Source organism: Jaculus jaculus, chromosome 7 (assembly GCF_020740685.1).
Source record: "Jaculus jaculus isolate mJacJac1 chromosome 7, mJacJac1.mat.Y.cur, whole genome shotgun sequence".
Classification (NCBI taxonomy): Eukaryota; Metazoa; Chordata; class Mammalia; order Rodentia; family Dipodidae; genus Jaculus; species Jaculus jaculus.
Genome location: NC_059108.1, coordinates 128,230,315 through 128,249,761, shown reverse-complemented (window position 1 = coordinate 128,249,761; position 19,447 = coordinate 128,230,315). Strand labels below are relative to the sequence as shown.

The 19,447-nt window shown below is 51.6% G+C and overlaps 1 protein-coding gene across 1 annotated transcript in view; it reads right to left on the bottom strand.

Moving 5' to 3' along the window:
- Positions 1-490: 490 nt before the first annotated feature.
- The window catches only part of Ccdc88c (coiled-coil domain containing 88C), a 152,145-nt gene continuing 133,188 nt past the window's right edge, over positions 491-19,447 (bottom strand). The window contains exons 26-30 of the mRNA XM_045154020.1: positions 14,104-14,292; positions 12,013-12,081; positions 9,301-9,369; positions 5,464-5,750; positions 491-1,568 (exon numbers count right to left, since the gene is read on the bottom strand). Of these exons, the coding sequence (XP_045009955.1) occupies positions 558-1,568; positions 5,464-5,750; positions 9,301-9,369; positions 12,013-12,081; positions 14,104-14,292 (1,625 nt within the window). The 3' untranslated portion in view covers positions 491-557. The remainder of the gene's footprint in view (positions 1,569-5,463; positions 5,751-9,300; positions 9,370-12,012; positions 12,082-14,103; positions 14,293-19,447) is intronic.

Below are 19,447 nucleotides of genomic sequence, written 5' to 3'. Positions count from 1 at the left end.
GCCCTGGGTAAAGGGAGGTGCTTGGCCCTCTGGAATGGGACGGCGGCACTCCTGGACCTAACAGCAAGATCCACCCACAGCCTGCCGGATCTCTGCAGTCCGGCCAGCCTGCGCTTCTAGGAGTGATGGCCTCTAAGAGGGAGTGGACTTCCCAGACCCGTCGGGGCTTAGTTTTGTGAGCCCGGCCCACGTGCACGTGCACGCACACACATAAACACACGCTTTAACGGAGGTCAAAAGGTTGCAAACCAGTATTGTATCAGGGCCTAGTCAAGTAGTGTCTGCTTTGGGGTTAAGTGGGTTCGTTCATGAGGCAGCTCCTGGAAGCTGCAGAGATACAGAAGATGAGTTGCATATCCAGGAGGATCATCCTCTTAGGGCTTGGCACAGTGTTTCCATCGACAAACAGGAGAACCGTGTGGGAACCCCCATTCCTCATTCTACACCCTTTCCCGGTACCGCAGGCGAGCGGGGGGGGGGGGGGGGGGGGAAGGCAACCAGAGCGAGAGGGCGCGCCAGTAGTTTAGGGTTCCGCAGCTGCGGAGGCACGACACAAGTCACACACAGCCATACTCATACCACACCGTCTGTTGGTCCCCACTGGGCTCGGGGGACGCTGGCGTGCTCTTTGAGCTGCTGCCCCCTCGACCAAAGTCATCGGGGCCCCGGCTGACATGCGGAGCACAGTCGGGAGGTCTGCCAGGGCTCTTGGCTAGGAGCCCCTCACCGCAGCCCTGTCCCGAGCTCCCATCTCCCTCTGAGACGCTGAGCCCCGGGCGGACAGGGGCAACGGTGGCTACCTCCCCTGGGTGTGGTGGCATTTTGGGTTTCGTCCTGACAGCTGGGGACACAGCAGGTGAGAGGTGCTGAAGCTGGCAGCTGCCACTCGCGCCACCTGCAGTCGCAAGGGCTGGGGCAGTGGCCGACTGCTGCAGGGGGGCCAGCCTCTCCTCTTTTGGGGGGGCCAGAGAGAAGCGCCTGGTGTCCGGTGGCCGGCTGCGGGCACCTGGGCCTGGAGAGGTACTGTCAGCCTTACCCATGAGGGGGGTCCTCTCCCGGGCTAGGCTGTGGGAGTTGGGAGGCGCAGAGCCTTGCAGGCTGTGGCTGCCTGTCTCTCTGACCCCTGTGGCTTCAGGGGCACCCCCTGGCTTCTGAGGGGACTCTGGTCTGTAAGCTTCTGGCCCACTAGCCCGGAGGAGGTCAGCCGAGGCCAAGCTGAAGGCCCGGCTCAGAGATGCGCTGCGGTTGACAGGCGTGTGGCAGGTCACTGTCGCTTGCCTGGGTCTGCCCAGGGACAGGCTCTGGGGAGGCTGGATCTGCCTTGGGGGGACCCCGGGCGGGATCTCTGCCTCAGCTGGTCTGAAGTTTGGCTTTACATAATGCCCAGGCTTCATCTGCCGTCCCTCGGCGGTGTTGGCTGCCATCTTGATGGTGGGTGCCACAAAGCTGGTGGGCATCTTGACTCCATCTTTCCTAGTAGGTGGTCCAGGCTGGCCTCCCACAGCCAGGGGGTCGTGAGCCTTCCGGAAGTAGTCACTGAGAAGGTTGTCACAGGAGCTGGGAGTGTCCTGTGGGGGAGGAGAGAACAGAGGTAGGGACCTGGGCCTCATGTCTGAGCGAGGTGCCCTGTGGCCCACACTACCAGGACTGACGTTTCCGCTCCGGATGAATTGAAGGCAAACCCCAGAAACATGAGGATGGTGAGGGGCTGGGCAGTACCAGCATCGCTGGGGAGATCATCAAGACAGCCCCCTAACTGTATAAGCAATGAGATCCAGAGAAGGAGTCCACCTCCCACAAAGTCATCGGCTTTACTTCAGTGACAAGAGCCCAACCACACCGACCAGAAGTGTTTCCTGCAGTGTACAGCGGTAGTGAGAGACCTGCTGGAGGGGCAGGCAGGCCCAGCTCTTCCTTCCCCATGTCACCCCACAGGCTTAGGTTCACCAAATACAGGAACAGAAACAAGACCTGTGCCTTTAAACCAGAACCTGAGCTATGTAGTACAAGAACTTACTATGTTGTCTCAGGATGGCCTCGAACACACGGCGATCCTCCTACCTCTGCCTCCCAAGAACTGGGATTAAAAGCGTGCACCACCACAACACACCCTATCTTTTTCTTAGAGAAAGGTAAGGCAGGCAGAATGTTAGAAGGTAGGGACCAGAGAGCTGGTGGGCCTGGAAATGGGGACAGACAACACCCAGAAGCTGCTGCGGCTGGGCGCCGATTCTTCTGCCCAGGGAGCGGGTGTCCTTTGCCACCACGCTTGGAAACAGGCTTGTGACCCTATTCGGGTCACTGTGGACTCCAGCGAGAATGCCACAGCCTGGCAGAAAGAGGAACAAGGGATGGGAGCTCAGAAAGGATGTCGAGGGGCAGAGGCTACCAGCTGCTAGAGTCAGACCCTGGCCTGTTATGATTTGCCAGGGGTGCCAGTGCGGAGGAGGGGCCGAGTAGCTGGGGCACCACCTGCTTCGTGAACACAGCTGACAGGTGATCTGACCACAGCGAGCTGTACTGTGTGATGCTGCAGGCCCCAGATGGATGTCCACACAGAGCTGTGACTGGTCGCGTCCACAGGCGCCCGTCAGGATGCTCGCTGCCAGGCCGGCCTCCAGACGCTGCATCTGGCCAAGGCTAGCAAGGCCGCGTCAAAGCTGTGGCAACGCGTTTGTGATAGAAAAGGAAACTGAGGTTGTGGGGGTCAAGCAGGCCACACCACTAGGGAGTGACAAGTCTGGGGTTACTCTGGGTCATTTACACCAGCCGTCTCCTCTCCACACGCTACTTGTTTTCTTTTGAACGGACTCACAACTGCGTGTGTGTTTGGGGGGGGTCAGTGATCACCGAGTGCTCAGTCGGGATCATGCGCCTTCCCATAGCCTAACACCTTCATCCTAGCGCAAACTTTACTTCCTGTTTGGAACCTCCAAGTGCCTCTCTTCTAGCTCTCCACGATACTTGCAAACTCACTGTCACTTCTAAGCGGGCTTTGTAGCCATCATCTGACCACCCTCTACCTCCGCTCCCGCCTCGGGCACTTATCACCGTGCTCTTTTCTGTGTGTGTTTGAGAGAGAATGAGAGTAAGAGAGAGAACTGGCACACCAGGGCCACTACAATCCAACTCCAGGCACCTGCGCCACCTAGTGGGCATGTGCAACCCGGTGCCTGCCTCACTCTTTGTGCGTCTGGCTTATGTGGGATCTGGAGAGCCGAACATGGGTCTTGAGGCTTCGCAGGCGAGCGCCTTGGCCGCTAAGCCATCTCTCCAGCCCTAAGTGGCCTTTTTGACTTCTACAAGTAAGTGAAGAACATGTGACATTTGTCTTTCTCTGTCAGCGCATGTGTTAGGAGCTGGACACCCACATGTGAGAGAGCACCTTTTCTGGCTACACAGAGACCCCAACATGGGACCTTCTCCCACCATCGGAGGCGTGGCTGAGGGTCCTACTAAGTGAGGCCAGCAGGGACTAATATCCAAGATATTCAGGGGAGGTGTGGGAGGCTTGATGGCTACATGGGGACGTCAAGAGAAAGTTCTGCAGCAAGACTATGCGGGCCTCCTGTGAGCAGAGAAGGGGCAGGTGATCGTACAGTGACCGGAGACAGGTCTGAGTGGAGTAGAGAGGGCCTCGCCCCGCCGGAACCTCACGGGAAGAGGACCTCCACCACCGCAGATGCCTAACCAGGACTGTAAAGGAAAGCCTCCCTTCTGTGGCAGACGCACCCTGATTTCTGTACCATGCCATCAAGTCAGCGACGTGTAAGAATGTCACCTGGGTATTCATTAAAGATGCAAATCCTGGGCTGGAGATATGGCTTGGAGGTTAAAGGTACTGCTTACAGAGCCTGATAGCCCAGGTTTGATTCCCCAACAACCACATAAAGCCAGATGCACAAAGTAGCATAGCACCTGGGGTTTAATTGCAATGGCAAGAGGCCCTTGCACACAATTCTTTCTCTCTTCTCTCTCTACTTGAAATTTTTTTTTTTTAAGAAGAAGTTGCAAAGCCTATTCTCAGGCAGCTTGATGAGGAGGGAAAGAGAGTGTCTGTGTCTAAATCATAAAATAAAGCCTTGTTGAAACATACCTAGTCCACACTCCATGGGAGGGAATACATCCCCAATACTGAAAATTTAAAACAGGGGTAGTCATGAGCCCAAGGGGTATAACATCTGCTGATGTCTGGATAAGTGTATATACTATGCTTATCAAACTGCCCAGTAAGCACTTCTCTTAATATTCATACCCTTATTTTAATGCTATCTCACTTTGGGTAGAGAATCTTCTCTTTTCAGATGGCAGTGACCTTGGGACGACTCAGAAGGTATCATGGTGCTAGAAAGAAGTGACTGGAGTACTGAGTAACATCTCGATCACACCTTCCAAGGCTCAGGGTCTAATGTGGAAGAGGTGGCAGAAGGAATGTAAGAGCCAAAGGAAGGGTAGGACTCCTTACAATGTGCTTCCCACAGACACAAAATGGCCTGCATATCCATGACCTCACCGTGCCTGACACTACCTACACAAGACCATCATAAGAGGAGGAAAAGATCATGATATCAAAATAAAAGAGAGACTGATTGAGATGGGGAGGGGATATGATGGAGAATGAAATTTCAAAGGGCAAAGTGGGGGGAGGGAGGGTATTACCAGGGGATATTTTTTATAATCATGGAAAATGTTAATAAAAATTGAGAAAAAAAAATTAAAAAAAAAACCTAGTCAAAAAAAAAATAAAAAATAATAAAAAATAAAGAGAGTCTCGGGCTGGAGGGATGGCTTAGCGGTTAAGATGTTTGCCTGCAAAGCCAAAGGACCCAATTCCCCAGGACCAACATTAACCAGATGCACAAGGGGGCGCATGCATCTGGAGTTCGTTTGCAGTGGCTGTAGGCCCTGGCACGCCCATTCTCTCTCTCTCTCTGTCTCTCTCTCCCTATTTCTCTGTCAAATAAATAAATATTTTTTAAAAATTAAAAAAAAGTCTCTAAACAAGCCAGGTGTGATGGCGCATGGCTTTAATCTCAACACTCAGAAGGCAGAGGTAGGAGGATAGCTGTGAGTTCAAGGACACCCTGAGACTCCATAGTGAATTCCAGGTCATCCTGGGCTACAGTGAGACGCTACCTCAAAAAAAAAAAAAAAAAAAGAAAGAAAGATAGATAGATAGATGGTGTTTGAGGCCAGCCTGTACTACATGAGGCCATGAGATCCTCTGGGGGAGAGAGAGAGGCAGGAACAAGTGGAGTGCTGGCCACAGGCTTCTTCCAGAGCTGGAAGGCAGCCACTCCTGCTGTCTGGGATTGGAGCCAGCTCTTTCTCACTATGATCCTCTCAGTAGTGGGGCCCACTGTCCTGCCACTAGCAAGTCTGTCCTGTCCTGTCCTTTCCAGTGCCTTCCAAGCTAGAGGAGGGTCAGGGGGACCCCCGCATCTGCTGGGCTGGACCACTCACATGGGTCGGGGAGCTGCGGTTACTCTCTTCCAGGAATTCCTCCAAGGTGACCATCTCACTGCTAGGAGAAGTGGAGCAGGGCCGCACCCCATGGGGCAGGGCCGCGCCCCTCTTCTGGGAACCCTCCTGGGGGAGCGGCCCATTCCGGGGTGAGGGGTACTCATGGCGGCCGAGGGCACTGCGTCCTGGGGCACTGGCATCCCGAGACAGCGTGGTGGGGTCTCTGCTGGGGATCAGGTCTGCGCTGCTGAAACTCTCGGAGCGGCTGTGCAGCTGGTCCGAGGAGCCTGGATGGGAGACACAAGGACATGGATGCATCAGCCGCACCTCTCCTTGTAGGCAAGAAAACCAGCCCAACCAAGAACACCTCAGGCCTCTCTCCTGCCCACTGAGGATCCTTGCACATCATTCAGCACTTGACCTAAGATTCCCTTTTTCCTTTTTTAGAAACTTATATATTTTTTAATTTTGCTTATTTACTTGAGAGAGAGAAAGAAAGAAAGAATGGGTGCTACAAACAAACTGCAGACACATGTACCACCATGTGCATCTGGCTTACATGGGTACTGGGAAATCAAACCTTGGTCCCTTAGCTTTGCAGGCAAGTGCCTTCAACGCTAAGCCATCTTTCCAGCCGAGATTCTTTTTTCTCTTGAGGTGGATGTGTGTATTCGTGTTCGTGTGTGGGCACACGTGGAGGCCAGACGTTGACACTGGCACACATAAAGTGGGGGGGAACATTTATCCTCAGTTGTTCTCCACTCAATTCTTTTTTTTTTTTAAATTTTTTATTTATTTATTTGAGAGCAAGACACAGAGAGAAAGACAGAGGGAGAGAGAGAGAATGGGCGCACCAGGGCTTCCAGCCACTGCAAGTGAACTCCAGACGCGTGCGCCCCCTTGTGCATCTGGCTAACGTGGGACCTGGGGAACCGAGCCTCGAACCGGGGTCCTTAGGCTTCACAGGCAAGCGCTTAACCGCTAAGCCATCTCTCCAGCCCTCCACTCAATTCTTTGAGACAGGGTCTTACACAGAACCTAGAGCTCACTGGTTCAGCTAGACAAAGAACCCCATAGAACCCCGTCTCCATCTCCCCGATACTCTGATGACAGGGGCGAGCCTAGAAGCCTTGGGTTCTAAGGATCCAAATTCAGGTTCAAAATTCATGCTTGCACAACAAGCACATTTTCCTCAGTGAGCCTTATCCAGCGCCTTACTTTGGCTTTTAGAAAATTAACCAGAGATTAAAACAGACAGTTTACATGGTGCTGGGGAGATGGCTCAGTGGTTAAAAAAGCTAGTTTGCACAGCCTGTTAGCCTTGGTTTCATTCCCCAGTGCCCACATAAAGACAGATGCAAAGTGACGCAAGCACCTAGAACTTATTTGCAGAAGCAAGACCTTGGTGTGTGTGTGTGCGCGTGTGCGTCTACATAAATACATGTAAATAAAGTTATTATAAAGTAGAAAGTTTAGCCAGGTGTGGTGGCGCACACCTTTAATCCCAGCACTCGGGAGGCAGAGGTAGGAGTATTGCTGTGAGTCCAAGGACACCCTGAGAATTCATAGTGAATTCCAGGTCAGCCTGGGCTAGAGTGAGACCCTATCTCGAAAAACCAAAAAATTTTTTTAAAAAGTAGGAAGTTTCCACTGAACTTAAATTTCAAGTATACACATTTCTGAAAATTCCACCTCCTAGGCAGAAAGTAGTATTTCCCTATTTTGTATGGGGTTTTTTTGTTGGGGGAGGGCTGGGATTTGAGGTAGGGTCTCACTCTAGCCCAAGCTGACCTGGAATTCACTTATGGAGTCTCAGGGTGGCCTCAAACTCCAGACAATCCTCCTACCTCTGCCTCCCAAGTGCTGGGACTAAAGGTGTGCATCACCACGCCCAGCTATTATTTATTTGCAAGGTGAACATGGGTGGGGGGATGGAGAGAATGGGGGCAGCAGAGCCTTCTGCAGCTGCAAACAAACTCCAGGTGCATGTGCCACTTTGTGCATCTGGCTTTATGTGAGTATTGGGGAGCTTAACCTGGGTCCTTAGGCTTTGCAGGCATGTGCCTTAAACGCTAGCCATCTCTCCAGCCCATCTCTTGTGGTTTTTAAATCCATCTTCTTGGACTAACAGTTTCCTTAGGTGTCGCAAGAGGTAGAGACTCTGGGAAGAGTGTTGGTGTTGCGAAGTAAGATACACACTGGAGCAGCGAGCCCAGTGCTCGGCTGTGTCAGGCTTCTTGGGTTTGCACAGTGTCTTTGCCCAGGGACTGCCCCTCCCTCTCCCGAGCATTCTGGTTTCAGTACATGTGCCACTGAAGTAAGTCAGCACTAAGGGTTAAATTACCAATGGCTGCCAGCCCTATTAGCTTCTACTCATTCACATATTAGAAATTAATTTAGCTAGGGGTCAGTCATGTAGAAACTGCAAAGAAAATGTCTTCATGAAGTCATGGTCTCTAGGAAAGAGGGCATACCATGACACATATGTCCTTTGCAAATGCACATTCAGGCATTCATGCCAACAAGCTGTAATCTGGACCCTAAAGCAAACTTACAACTTTTGTTAAAGACCAAAATCATCTGCACTTTGTTCTCTACTCTACAGTGGAGAGTCAAGCTGTCCCTATCCCCATGTCACACCGGAAAACTTCTCAAACCCAGGGGACCCAGGACTCATGCACATCCTCTGGACAGATGGGGGGACCTGAGCCTCTCTCCTCTCAAAACTTCCCTAGCCTAAACCATGCTTAAACCGTGTGGCCCACAGATGCATTACGCTGTGTGTCAAAGTCCTGCTAGGCACATTTTTAAAAGCATAAGGTGCTGGAGAGATGGCTCAGGGGTTAAAAGCACTTGTTTGCAATGTCTGACAGCCTGGGGTTCAACTCCCCAGTACCCACATAAAGCCAGGTGCACTAAAAGACGCATGCATACTGAGTTCATTTGCAGTGGTAAGAGGACCTAATGTGCCCGTTTCCTCCCTCTCACTGTCTCTCTCAGTGGAGAGATGGCTTAGTAGTTAAGGATCTTACTTGCAACACCAAAGGACTCATGTTTGGTTCTCCAGTACCCATGTAAAGCTAGATGCACAAGGTGGCGCACGCATCTGGACTTCATTTGCAGTGGCTGGAGGCCTTGGCACACCCATTCTCTATCTGCCTCTCTCACAAATAAATAAAAACATCACAATTTTTTTTTTTCTTTTTCAAGGTAGGGTCTCACGCTAGCCCAGGCTGACCTGGAATTCACTATGGAGTCTCAGGGTGGCCTCGAACTCATGGCGATCCTCCTACCTCTGCCTCCCAAGTGCTGGGATTAAAGGCGTGCGCCACCACACCCGGCACAAAATTTTTAAATAAATAAAAAATTTAAAAATTGGGGCTAGAGAGATAGGCTTTGCAAGCAAGTGTCTTAAACATTGAGCTAACAGCCTAGGTTTAATTCCTCAGTATCCACATAAAGCCAAAAGCACAAAGTGGCACATGTATCTGGAGTTCGTTTGCAGCAGCTAGAGGCCCTGGTGTACTCATTCTCTCTCTCTGCTTGCAAATAAATGAAACTATAAAAAAGCTGGACATGGTGGCGCATGCCTTTAATCCCAGCACTTGGTAGGCCTTGGTAGGAGGATTGCCATGAGTTCAAGGCCACCCTGAGATTACATAGTGAATTCCAGGTCAGCCTGGGCTGGAGTGAGACACTATCTCAAGGACCCCCCCGCCCAGCAAAAAAAAAAAAAAAAAAAAAAAAAAACCGGAAAGAAATAAAAGTATAAGAATATGAGCCCAGAAGCAAACACCCAAACAGATATCCTATGGGGCTGAGAACGGCGTGGCTTACCCTTGAGGCTCAGGGGCGAGCTGCTGCTGGACGTGTTTCTGCTGCTCTCCAAGCTGTCGGGCCGGGACACTGAAAGGAAACCCCATGTTTAACACAGATGGCCAGAAGCCAAGTAGATCCCATGTTAAGCATTCCACGCAAGAAACCAAAGGTCAGGCCGGTGCCTTCGGCAAGGTCTGTAAGACTCAGAAACAGAGTGTTCCTCGCCGTACGTGGCAGGCTAACAATAACCTGCCATGCTGGCTGTCTGTTTTTTATCTTATTTATTTGATAAAGAGAAAGAGAGGCAGATAGTGAGAGAACGGGCATGCCAGGGCCTCTAGCTACTGCAACGAACTCCAGACACGTGTACCACCTTGTGCATCTGTCTTACGTGGGCAGTGGGGAGTCGAACCTGGGTCCTCAGGCTTCCCAGGCAAGTGCCTTAACTGCTAAGTCAACACTCCAGCCCTGGCTATCTGTTCTTAACTAGGTGTAGAGTTGTGTTTCAAAACAGTAGCAACACACACCACCTCACCAAGCGCTAGTATACCAAAAGCAGGTTTAAGAAAGGGCTGTCCTGAGCAAGCAGGGTCAGAGAGCAGGGTTCGCCTGGTTTCTGGCAGAGCTTTTCAGAACATGGGCAAACAGCCCTTTCCAGAACAGGATGAGGTGTGGCCCACGGCGCAGATGCACAGGCGTGTACATGCGTGAGCTTGGGTGGGGGAGCTGCAGGTACCACAGGAGGGGGCATGCTGGGACCTTGGGACAAAAAGCAGCAAGTGTTCTGAGGGTTGTGTCTGTCCTCCAGCTCCTCGGAATCACGATCCTCAGATGTGCATCCACTCCTAAGGGAACAGCTGAGGTGCCCAATTCGAGCATGCAGGGACTGTGGGTGTCTGCCTGGGCAGCTCTGCACTGTACTGCTCAACGGCAGACCCTTGGAAAAGCTAGCACCATGCCCTGCCATGGATGAGCCCTCCCTGCCAGGGTCAAGACCTCTCCCAGTGCACCCCAGCAGCCTGATCCCTGCCAGCGTCAGGTGAGAAAATGCCTCTGCTGCTGGACCCTGAGCTCCTGGGGGACAGGGACTGTGTTTCGGTCATCGGAAGCGCTCAAATGAAACTGTGAAACGTTAGAAGGCCCCTGGCCTGCCATCCACAAGATGTGTCTCTGCTTAGATGTCCTGGCTCTGCAGGCTACCTAAGTCCCAAGTGCTGGTGAGCTCTGCACAGAGTGACCGTCTGGGAAACACTTGTGGGCAAAGTGTTTGGGAGCAGCAAAGCCACAGAGTCAGCCCCCCCCAAGATAGAGGGAAGGCTACACAGCAGCTTGCCCACTCTGTAGCAGACACTGAGGGTCATGAGAAGGAAAATAGGACAGAAAGCAGCGTGCCCCGAAGCCACCTTTGTTTATTGCTTGCTTGGTTTATTTATTTATAAATTTATTTATTTTCTTTTATTTATTTATTTTTTGGTTCTTCAAGGTAGGGTCTCAGGCTGACCTGTAATTCACTATGTAGTCTCAGGGTGGCCTCGAACTCGTGGCGATCCTCCTACCTCTGCCTCCCAAGTGGTGTATTTTGTTTTATTTTGAGACAGCGTCTGACTAGTTATAGCCCAGGCTGACCTTGAACACACCCTCCCCCTGCCTCAGCCTCTGGAGCACTGCGATTACAGGCCTAAGCCACCGTACTAGGACCAGCGTTGTCTATTCAATGATGCCTTTACTCCCCTGTGCTGCCCGGGGAAGCTGGAGGTGTCAGGACACGTGTCACAAAGTCAAGTCACGTCACAAATGTCACTCAGTGAGCCAGTGTGCTTGCCAGAGACCGCCCTCCTGCTGCAGGTGTAAAGGGAGAAGGGCTCCTGGGGTGAACTGGCCTCACGAAAGAGCCTGCCTTTGCTTACAAAGATCACAAACAGCGAGTCTGTGTGAACCGATGCCAATAGCATCCCACTTGACAGACAGTGGCTAGGGCAGGAGAGGGTTGGCTGGCACTCACTGCCCATCACATCAGGCGCACTAAGCCAACCGAAACTGACGAAACTGACAAGGGTTCCTTCTGAAGGGGTACTGCCCCCCGCCCTCGCCTTCCAGGGCTGTGCTTCAAAAACTGAGTGCTGGGCTTGCTCGCCCAGAACACGTAAGGCCTGGATTCAGTCAGCAAAGGAGGGAAGGAAGAAGACAATGAGGAAAAAAAAGGAGGGAGGAAGGGAGAGTGGGGGTTGGGAGGAGACAGCCCAAAGGAACCTGTAATTTTGGGAAGACTGGGGTCATTTACCATCTCCCTCCTGCAGAAACTTACAACCTTTAAAATCAAGTGACAAGTGCTTCTTTTCTAAGTCTTCCTACAACTTGGTGCCACCATGGCACACGAAGCCTGAGTGAGGAAAAATTAATGGCTTCCTGAAGTGGACGCTTCTTGTGTCCGTCACCAGGACTTTCTGGCACACCGGGAAGAGCTACTGAGACAGTGCTTCCAGAACCTGCAGCTCTTAGGAGGCAGCGAATCTCCTACATGTGAGGCTGCAAACAGGAGCGGGACCCTGGGCCGGGCAGAGAAGCGGGAACTGAGAGACTCAAGCCCCCCATTCCTTACACCCACCATAGCAATGCCACCTTCACCTCTTTTGTGAGCTGGATTTCCACACTGCTTTTCTCAAAGACAAAGTGCTATTGACAAAAAAAAAAAAAAAAAAAAAACCTCCTAAGAACGTGTCAGCCACTCACCCTGCTGCCTGGGCTGTGCGCCCTCAAGCTCGGCGGACGGCTCACAGAGGTTATCAGTGGAATTAGAGCCTAAAGCGGGAAGAGAGGCGATGAGTCAGGATTCTAGAACGCCTACCACCCACAAGGGAAATGCCCAGTGCAAGGCCAGCCGGCCGGCTCAGACCCATGTCCAACCCCTGAACCACGGCAGCGCCGGCTATCAAGGACAGAGGGGAAGGGTGGACGGTGCCTGCCCTCGCCCCTCTAGCTAGGAAGAGGAGAAAGGTTAACGCCCAGGACTCCTGTCCCTGGTGCGTGATGAGCTAGAAGAGGAAGGGGAGCCCTGACCTAAGGAAAAGGTACAGGAGGCCACTGTCTAGAACCCAGACGACCTTTCCAACCCCAAAGGCCAGTAGCACCAAAAACAGAGGGTGTGGAAGCAATTCATTGGGGGTGGGGGGCGCACAATGTCACCAGGTGGCAGGAGGAAAGGAAGGAAAAAGGTAGATCGGGAACCTTCCACTGGAGGGGAGAGACCAACTCTGGAGGGCAAGCCCTGCGCCACAGTTCCCAAGCAGACGTGGCCCCAGACACCCACCAGCCAGCCTGAGGATGAGGAAAAAGTCTGCTGGCTGAGCACAGCGCCTCAGCTCCTGAAAAACGGGCAAGAGGGCCTCCATCTTGAAAACCTTTCTGTACTCACCGACAAGTCCAAAGCGCGAGCGAGGGTCCCTGAGTGCAGGGACCCCGTCTGTGTTGCTTTCTGTTCTAGTTTCGGCACCAAGTCTGTGCAAGCCCAGGGCTCTTGGGGTTGAGTTTGTGGGTTGGTGTCACTAGGAAAAATAACCCTTCCTGCTCTCAGACTTCCAACAACGGTCCACAGGCAACCTCATCGGTTCCTTTAGCCAGTTCTTTGGATAGTTTCATCTGTCTTCAATCAGAGACTGTGCCTTCAAGGTGTGTGTGTATGTATGTATGTATGTATGTATGTATGTAGAGATGCACATGTATTCTGTGGAGGTCAGAGGACAACATACTGGTCAGTTCTCTCCACCTCACTTGAACCTGGGTCTCTCACTCTCGATTCTTGCTCTGCTAGTTCTCCTTGCTGCACCTGCCACAAGCTCCCAGGAAGCCTTTCCTGTCTCCGCTCCCATCCAGCTGTCAGCGTCGGTGTGCCGGGATTACAGAAGCCCACCGAGGCGGCTGGCTCCTTTCCTATAGGGCCTGGGGGGTCAAACTCAGGTCTCCCAGCTTGAGCAGCAAGTGCTTTATCTACTGAGCCATCTCCCCCCCCACGCCCCCCACCAGTCTTCAGTCTTAAGCATCCCTCTTCTTTTGTTTGTATCTTTTCAATTTCCAAGTGCCTCCCCACCTTCCTTTGCTCCTTTTCGTAGTGCTAGTTCTGTGTCCGGAGTATGGTGGCGTCTCTTATCTCTGACTCCATGGCTACTGGCATTTTGAAGTTTTCATCTGTGTCTCAAGATATTCCAGGTTACTCTAATGCCTTCTGTATTGGTTTTGCTGTTTGGGACCGCAGGCTCTCCTCCAGTGTCCTCTGTTTGGGGCTGCAGGCTCTCCTCCGGTGTTAGGGGATCCTCATGTTTCTAAGAGTTTCACCTGGCATCACCAGACTGAGGCATTTGCCTGCCAATCTCTCCATCTAATGAGATCATGTTGGCTTGGGCCCAAGGTTGTGTACATACAAAGCCATGGGCATTCTGAGAGACATTTCTAACTCCTCCTCCGGTTCCCTTGGGTACTGTACAGGACACTTGTCCTTGGTTTTGTCAATGGACTTCTAGGTCAGAGACCCTTTTCTTTATCTCAAGAGTAAACACCTCTTGACTTCTGCCATGGAGGATAAAAGCAGTGGCCTGGTTTTAGCCTGAACGCTGCTGGTGGAGGTTTCTCAGACTTTGCCCAGGGTACTTAGTTCTGCCGACAGCTGAATTACTTGTCCAAAGTCACCTGGCTGGCTGGTAAGTAGAGTTGAAGCCCTTGGACCTGTCTCTCAAATGTCCTTCAGAGACCTGCCTCCTCTTCTTAGCCTGGTGCTTTAGGGGGATCCTAAGCCCAAAGTTCACCAGACTCTAGAGAGTCCACACTCACCTTTGGCTCGGCCTGGGTGTCGGGAGACTGGGGCGGGGCCGGAAGGAACTGCTGTGACGGCTGAGGTGGGCAAAGTCCGGGAGCCAGGTTCCGAGGGCCAGGACTTCACAGCTGGGTCAGCAGAGGTGTCCATGCGGTCAACACTGCCTCCATACTGGGACCCTCGCTTTGGTTTTAGATCCCCAGGGCCTGAGGCGAAAGGGGACATTGAGAAATGAGGCTACAAACCTGTGCTGAGGCTGGGCAAGCACACTGAGGCCCAAAGCAGGAGCAGCGGGGCACACGGACCACAGAGGCGGAAGCCGGGCACCTGGCCCTCCCAGCTGCGGGGCGAAGTGGGGAGGTCCCATGAGGCTAGCTCTGGCTCTAGTGTGGGCCACACATGCAGTGTTGGAAGGCTGGGAGGAAATGGAATTCAAGGGGTGAAAATATTGCTAATAGCCCCAAAATTAGCGACAGGGCACGCTTCCTTGGTAATGCTGTGCAGAGCTCTAGTTAGTGCCGTCCAAAGATCCTAAGAGATGTCAGGTGAGGGTCAGTCCAGATCTGTCCCTGAAACACTGAGGCCCCAGCCAATTGGGCTTCCTAAGGTTTCAGAAGGAAGTTCGCTGTCAACCTCACAACAGCTTGTTTGTTGGGGGAGGGGCTTTAATTTCTGCCAGGTGATTTTTTTTTTTTTTGTCTTATGCTTTTTGGTGGTGCTAATTTTTCTACCATGGACATGTATCTTGTCAAAATTAAATGAAGACATATTTTAGGTTTTTACACTCCTCCTTATAAAATAAGAAAACCAAGTGGGAAAGGGGATGGGCTCTCCAAATACAAAATAAAAATGAATGAGGGGGGCTGGGGCTACAGCTCAGTTCGTAGAGTTTGCCTCACATAAGTAAGCCCCTGGGTTTGACCCCCAGCACCTCAAAAGAGAACAAAACAAAAACAAGCAAACAAAATGGGGCGAGGGTTCCTAAGAGCTGACAAGGGCCTTTGCACAATGTCCCCTCGCAATCGCTCAACCTCTGGGCTCTTCTCACTGTGCATTTTCAAGGGCCCGGATCTTGGGATCTGAACTGAAGGGGAAAATTTTTTTTATTTTAAATAACCTTGATGAGAAGCAAGATTCAAGTCTGGTGGAATGAACAACGGCAGGTCATTCTGTGGGTGACGTGGAAATGAGGGTCCAGGAGGGAGGCGGAGATGGGTGAACAGTCAGCACAAGCACCAGACAAGACATGAGCAGAACTCCAAGAGCATGCGAGGAAGACAAAGACCCCGAGGACCAGGCAGCACAATGGCCCGGGGCTCCTGAAGCGGGCCCACGGGCTGAAGGAGTCAGGGGCACCTAACCAGCCTTGACGCTGCCACGGCTTCGGACTGTTTACGTGGCTACTGTGGTTTTCACGTGCAGTACAGTACTCACTGGCAATCATCTTTCCTTCTAAGGTCAATCTAACTGCAAACTGAAAAGTCAGTTCACAGGAGGATACGTAAGACAATTAAAGAATGGCAGGGGACGGCAAGCGTGGCTGTGGGTGGTGGCCTCGTTGGCAGCCTTGTCCCTTGCTCTGGGTGTGACCTGTATGCTGACATTCTGTCTGTCTACTACTGTTTCCATCAAAAAGTCACAGCACAGTCATAAAACCACTGTGGGCTCTACTTTGGGGGGAGGGGGGACAATCCAATTGCTCAAAATTCTCGAATAGAGCAGTCAGTCCTTCACAACGGAGCACATCTGAAAGAGCCCCGAGGAGCAGAAGCCAGCAACTGTGCCCTCTGACAAAGGACGAGGACACAAGGGCAGCGGTTTGAAACTCAGATGCTTAAACATAAATCTTTCAAAAGTGCCTCACTGGCAGAGGCTGTCTATTTTGGGAAGCACAGATGATCACGTCTGCTTCACACAAGGGGCGTGACATAAGCTTGCAGGTACGGGAGCGGGGGTAGGAACACACGGGCTCTTCACTTACTTAGTGCGGATATCCTGGCCCAAGGACATGAGTACGCATGTCCCAAGGGTCCCCTAAAACTGTGCTTTGCTGAAGAAATGGTCCGGGAGGTAAAACAACTCATCTTCTATTTTGCAATCGGAATCCACGGTGTCTACTTTGAACTGGGGTGAGGAACAGGGGGTCCGACAGGGGCCGTGCGGCCTGTCTGGTTGGTTGTTTGAATCTCAGAATGGAGGAGGATACACGGTGCAGACACAGGCTAAGGAAGGGATCAGAAATCCCCAATGTCAGACAGAGAGACAGGCTCGTTAGGAGAGGATGGGATGTCGGAGGAGGACCAGAACCGCAGGCGTTTAGAGAGAGCCGGGTGGGCCGCAGGAGCCTTGTCTTTGTCCTTGCTTTTGCTTCTCATAAAGGGACTCTTTTTGCGCTGAGATGCTAAGTTGTTATCATTGGGATGACCCAAAGGAGGTGGGGGAGAAACAGAACAAATGAAATGAGCAGTCATTCATTACAAATGAGTCTAAATCGACAAAATGTACCTAGAATGAAGGATCCTGTCCCAACCCAGGCCGGTGGAACCTATACCCAATACACAGCCACAATCACGTACACTGACTCGGTTTAATTTGGTGGCCCCCTAATGCCAACTATTACTCACATGGCATAGCAGGATCATTACACTGCCCGAAGAGCCACTGGTTTAGATGATTTTTCAATTCCAGTGTGTTAAATTATTTAATAAGGATGCTTATTAGCACAGGAGCCAGCCTCTCTTACTCATCCATTTTAATGACAGGGTCCCCGACACAGCTCACACTCAGCTCTTGTTCCCACTTCAAGACTTGGCAGCACTTAATGACATGCTTCTGGCCCATTACCATGACACCCTCTGCCTGAAGTACTCACCAAATGCCTTTTGCACTTCTAAAGTCGTCTCTTGTGGTAGGACGAGCCTCGAGAGGATGAAGTGCCTTTTTTATACCACAAGCCTTTCACGGCGAGAAAGTTTTCTGCTTTGTTTTGTTTTCTTCTTCCTTTTCCGTGTGTGTACGTGTTGTATGTACGTGTATGTGCCCTTGTGGTGCCACATGCCCTTGCAGGCAGTGAGTGGCACGGAGTGAAATGTCAGGTGTCCCGCTCCATTCCTGTTCCTGCTTGAGCTGGAGTCTGTTGTGGGACTGTGCCACTTTTTCACGAGCTCCCGCTATTCTCAGCTCCCTGGTCCCCGGTGGGACTGGGGCTACAGGTGTGCGTGGCTACGGCCAGCCACTTATGTGGGCTCTGGAGATCCAAACTCAGATGGATGCTTAGGTCTCCTCAGGCCCTCGTGCTTGCTAGGAAGTGCACAACCACTGTGCCAGCTCTCCAGCCCAAATTATTTTCTTTAAGACTTACTCCCCACCCCCAAGACTTACTTGTAATTCTCCACTCCTTCTCCCCTAAGAGTGTCCACAAACCACACAGCCGGTCTAACTCCTTGAACGTGTCTTGTAATAGATTAGCCGACATGATTTCTGACTTTGGATTAAAGGTAATACTAGAATCTCTATTTCTTTCACCATAGCATCCCCTAGTGGCCACGGCACACTACAGAATAAAGGGACCACATATTCCAGGTTGGTGGCCCCAGGTGGCCCTGCTGCCCAACTTAGGGAGACTCGAAGCAGAGCTCTGCAGCAAGGATGTCTATGACCTGCAGGAGCCAAGGGAGTTTACCTGCAGATAGTGTGAGTCAGGGGCTGGGACATGCAGGTCTGGCTCTCTCTTAGTACATCAGCCACAGTCTAACCTGGACCAGCCTGACCTTTTCAGTGTTAAAAAGGGACAGTACTTGGGACTATATGAGACTAACTATACACCCAACCATCCAACTATCTGGACTAGGGATGCTCACCTCACAGGTGAGTCGGGATTAAGCAAGGCACAGCATACCAAGTGCTGACATGGATCTGCTCAACAGTGTGGATCTCTCCTCAGCAAGTTTAGCGCATTCAACACAAAGAGCAACATAGGCTGATACTATAAATGTCCAAAAAAACTACACTAGCCAATACGAAAACCTGAAGCAGAAATGCCCTGCTGAAGAGCTGGGTGTTAATGGCTCAAGCTTGTAATCTGAGCCCTGGGAGAGTGAGGGTAGGAGGATGCTGTGAGTTTAAGTTCTGCCTGGTACCCATAGTGAGTTCCAGGCCAGTGTGAGATCCCATCTCAAAACAATGACAACATTTGTTAGCTTCATCACTGCTCCCTTGTAGGCACATCTTGCACCTCCTCCATCAAGAAGGAGATGCAGGGCTGGAGAAATGGCTTAGCGGTTAAGGCATTTGCCTGCGAAGCCAAAGGACCCAGGTTGGATTCCCCAAGACCCACATAAGCCAGATACACAAGGGACACATGCATCTGGAGTTCCTTTGCAGTGGCTGGAGGCCCTGGTACACCCATTCTCTCTGTGTCTGTCTCTTCTGTCTCTTTCTCTCTCTGCTTGCAAATAAATAAATAATTTTTTTTAAAAAGGAGATGCATGTAATTAGCACATGTTTCTTATTGAGGGTGGGAGATGATATTAGTGCTGGTAGAGGAAAAATGACAAATGCCACACTCAACAACACTGCCACCGGTTGTCAGTGACCTACCCTCAGTCCACGAGAGAACTGGGCTCCTTGTATCTTTGGTAAAAATTTAAATTACTCAGGATGAAGGCCTGACAGTTAAGTAATAACTTAAAAAAAAAGTCAAAAGTAAACTTGAAATTTTCACAACATTTAAGGTAACTTCTGTGTTTCGTGGATTCTATGGCAGTTGTTTCTATGTCTTAACAGATCTGAAAACTGGAGCACAGCCTTGACAATGTGTTACAGTCACCACAGGCCAGACAGTGACTGTGACAACATCATCATCGCTATAACTTGCTGCTGCTTTGCTTTAGTATGCACGCATCCAGTAGCACGGCTCACACCGCCGGGGAGTGTATCAAAGCTTCCCCCCACCGCTGACCGACAGCGGCACGGAGTCACAACGCAGCTTATGTAGCCGAGACCTGGTAACACGTAGTACACGGCTACAGGCCACAGGTCTGAGCTCTCACTGCAGAACCTCTGGCCAGCTCCACGTGACAGCCCTGATGGAAGATGGACCCTGTGTCCCACGGCTGGGAGGACGCGAGGCAGATCCGCGTGGAAAAGAACCCAAGGCTCTTTCAGATGACACAGGATGGCAGCCTCTGAGGACTTTCCTGACACTATCGGATGCAGGGGGGTACTCGCCAAATGCATGTGGGACCTCCCTACAGGAGACAGCTTGCTGGGACCTCTGACCTCCACAGCTGGCCTGTCGCTAGGTCACCTGCACAAGTATTAACTCTGAATGTTCAAATACCTACCAGCCTGTGCAACTTA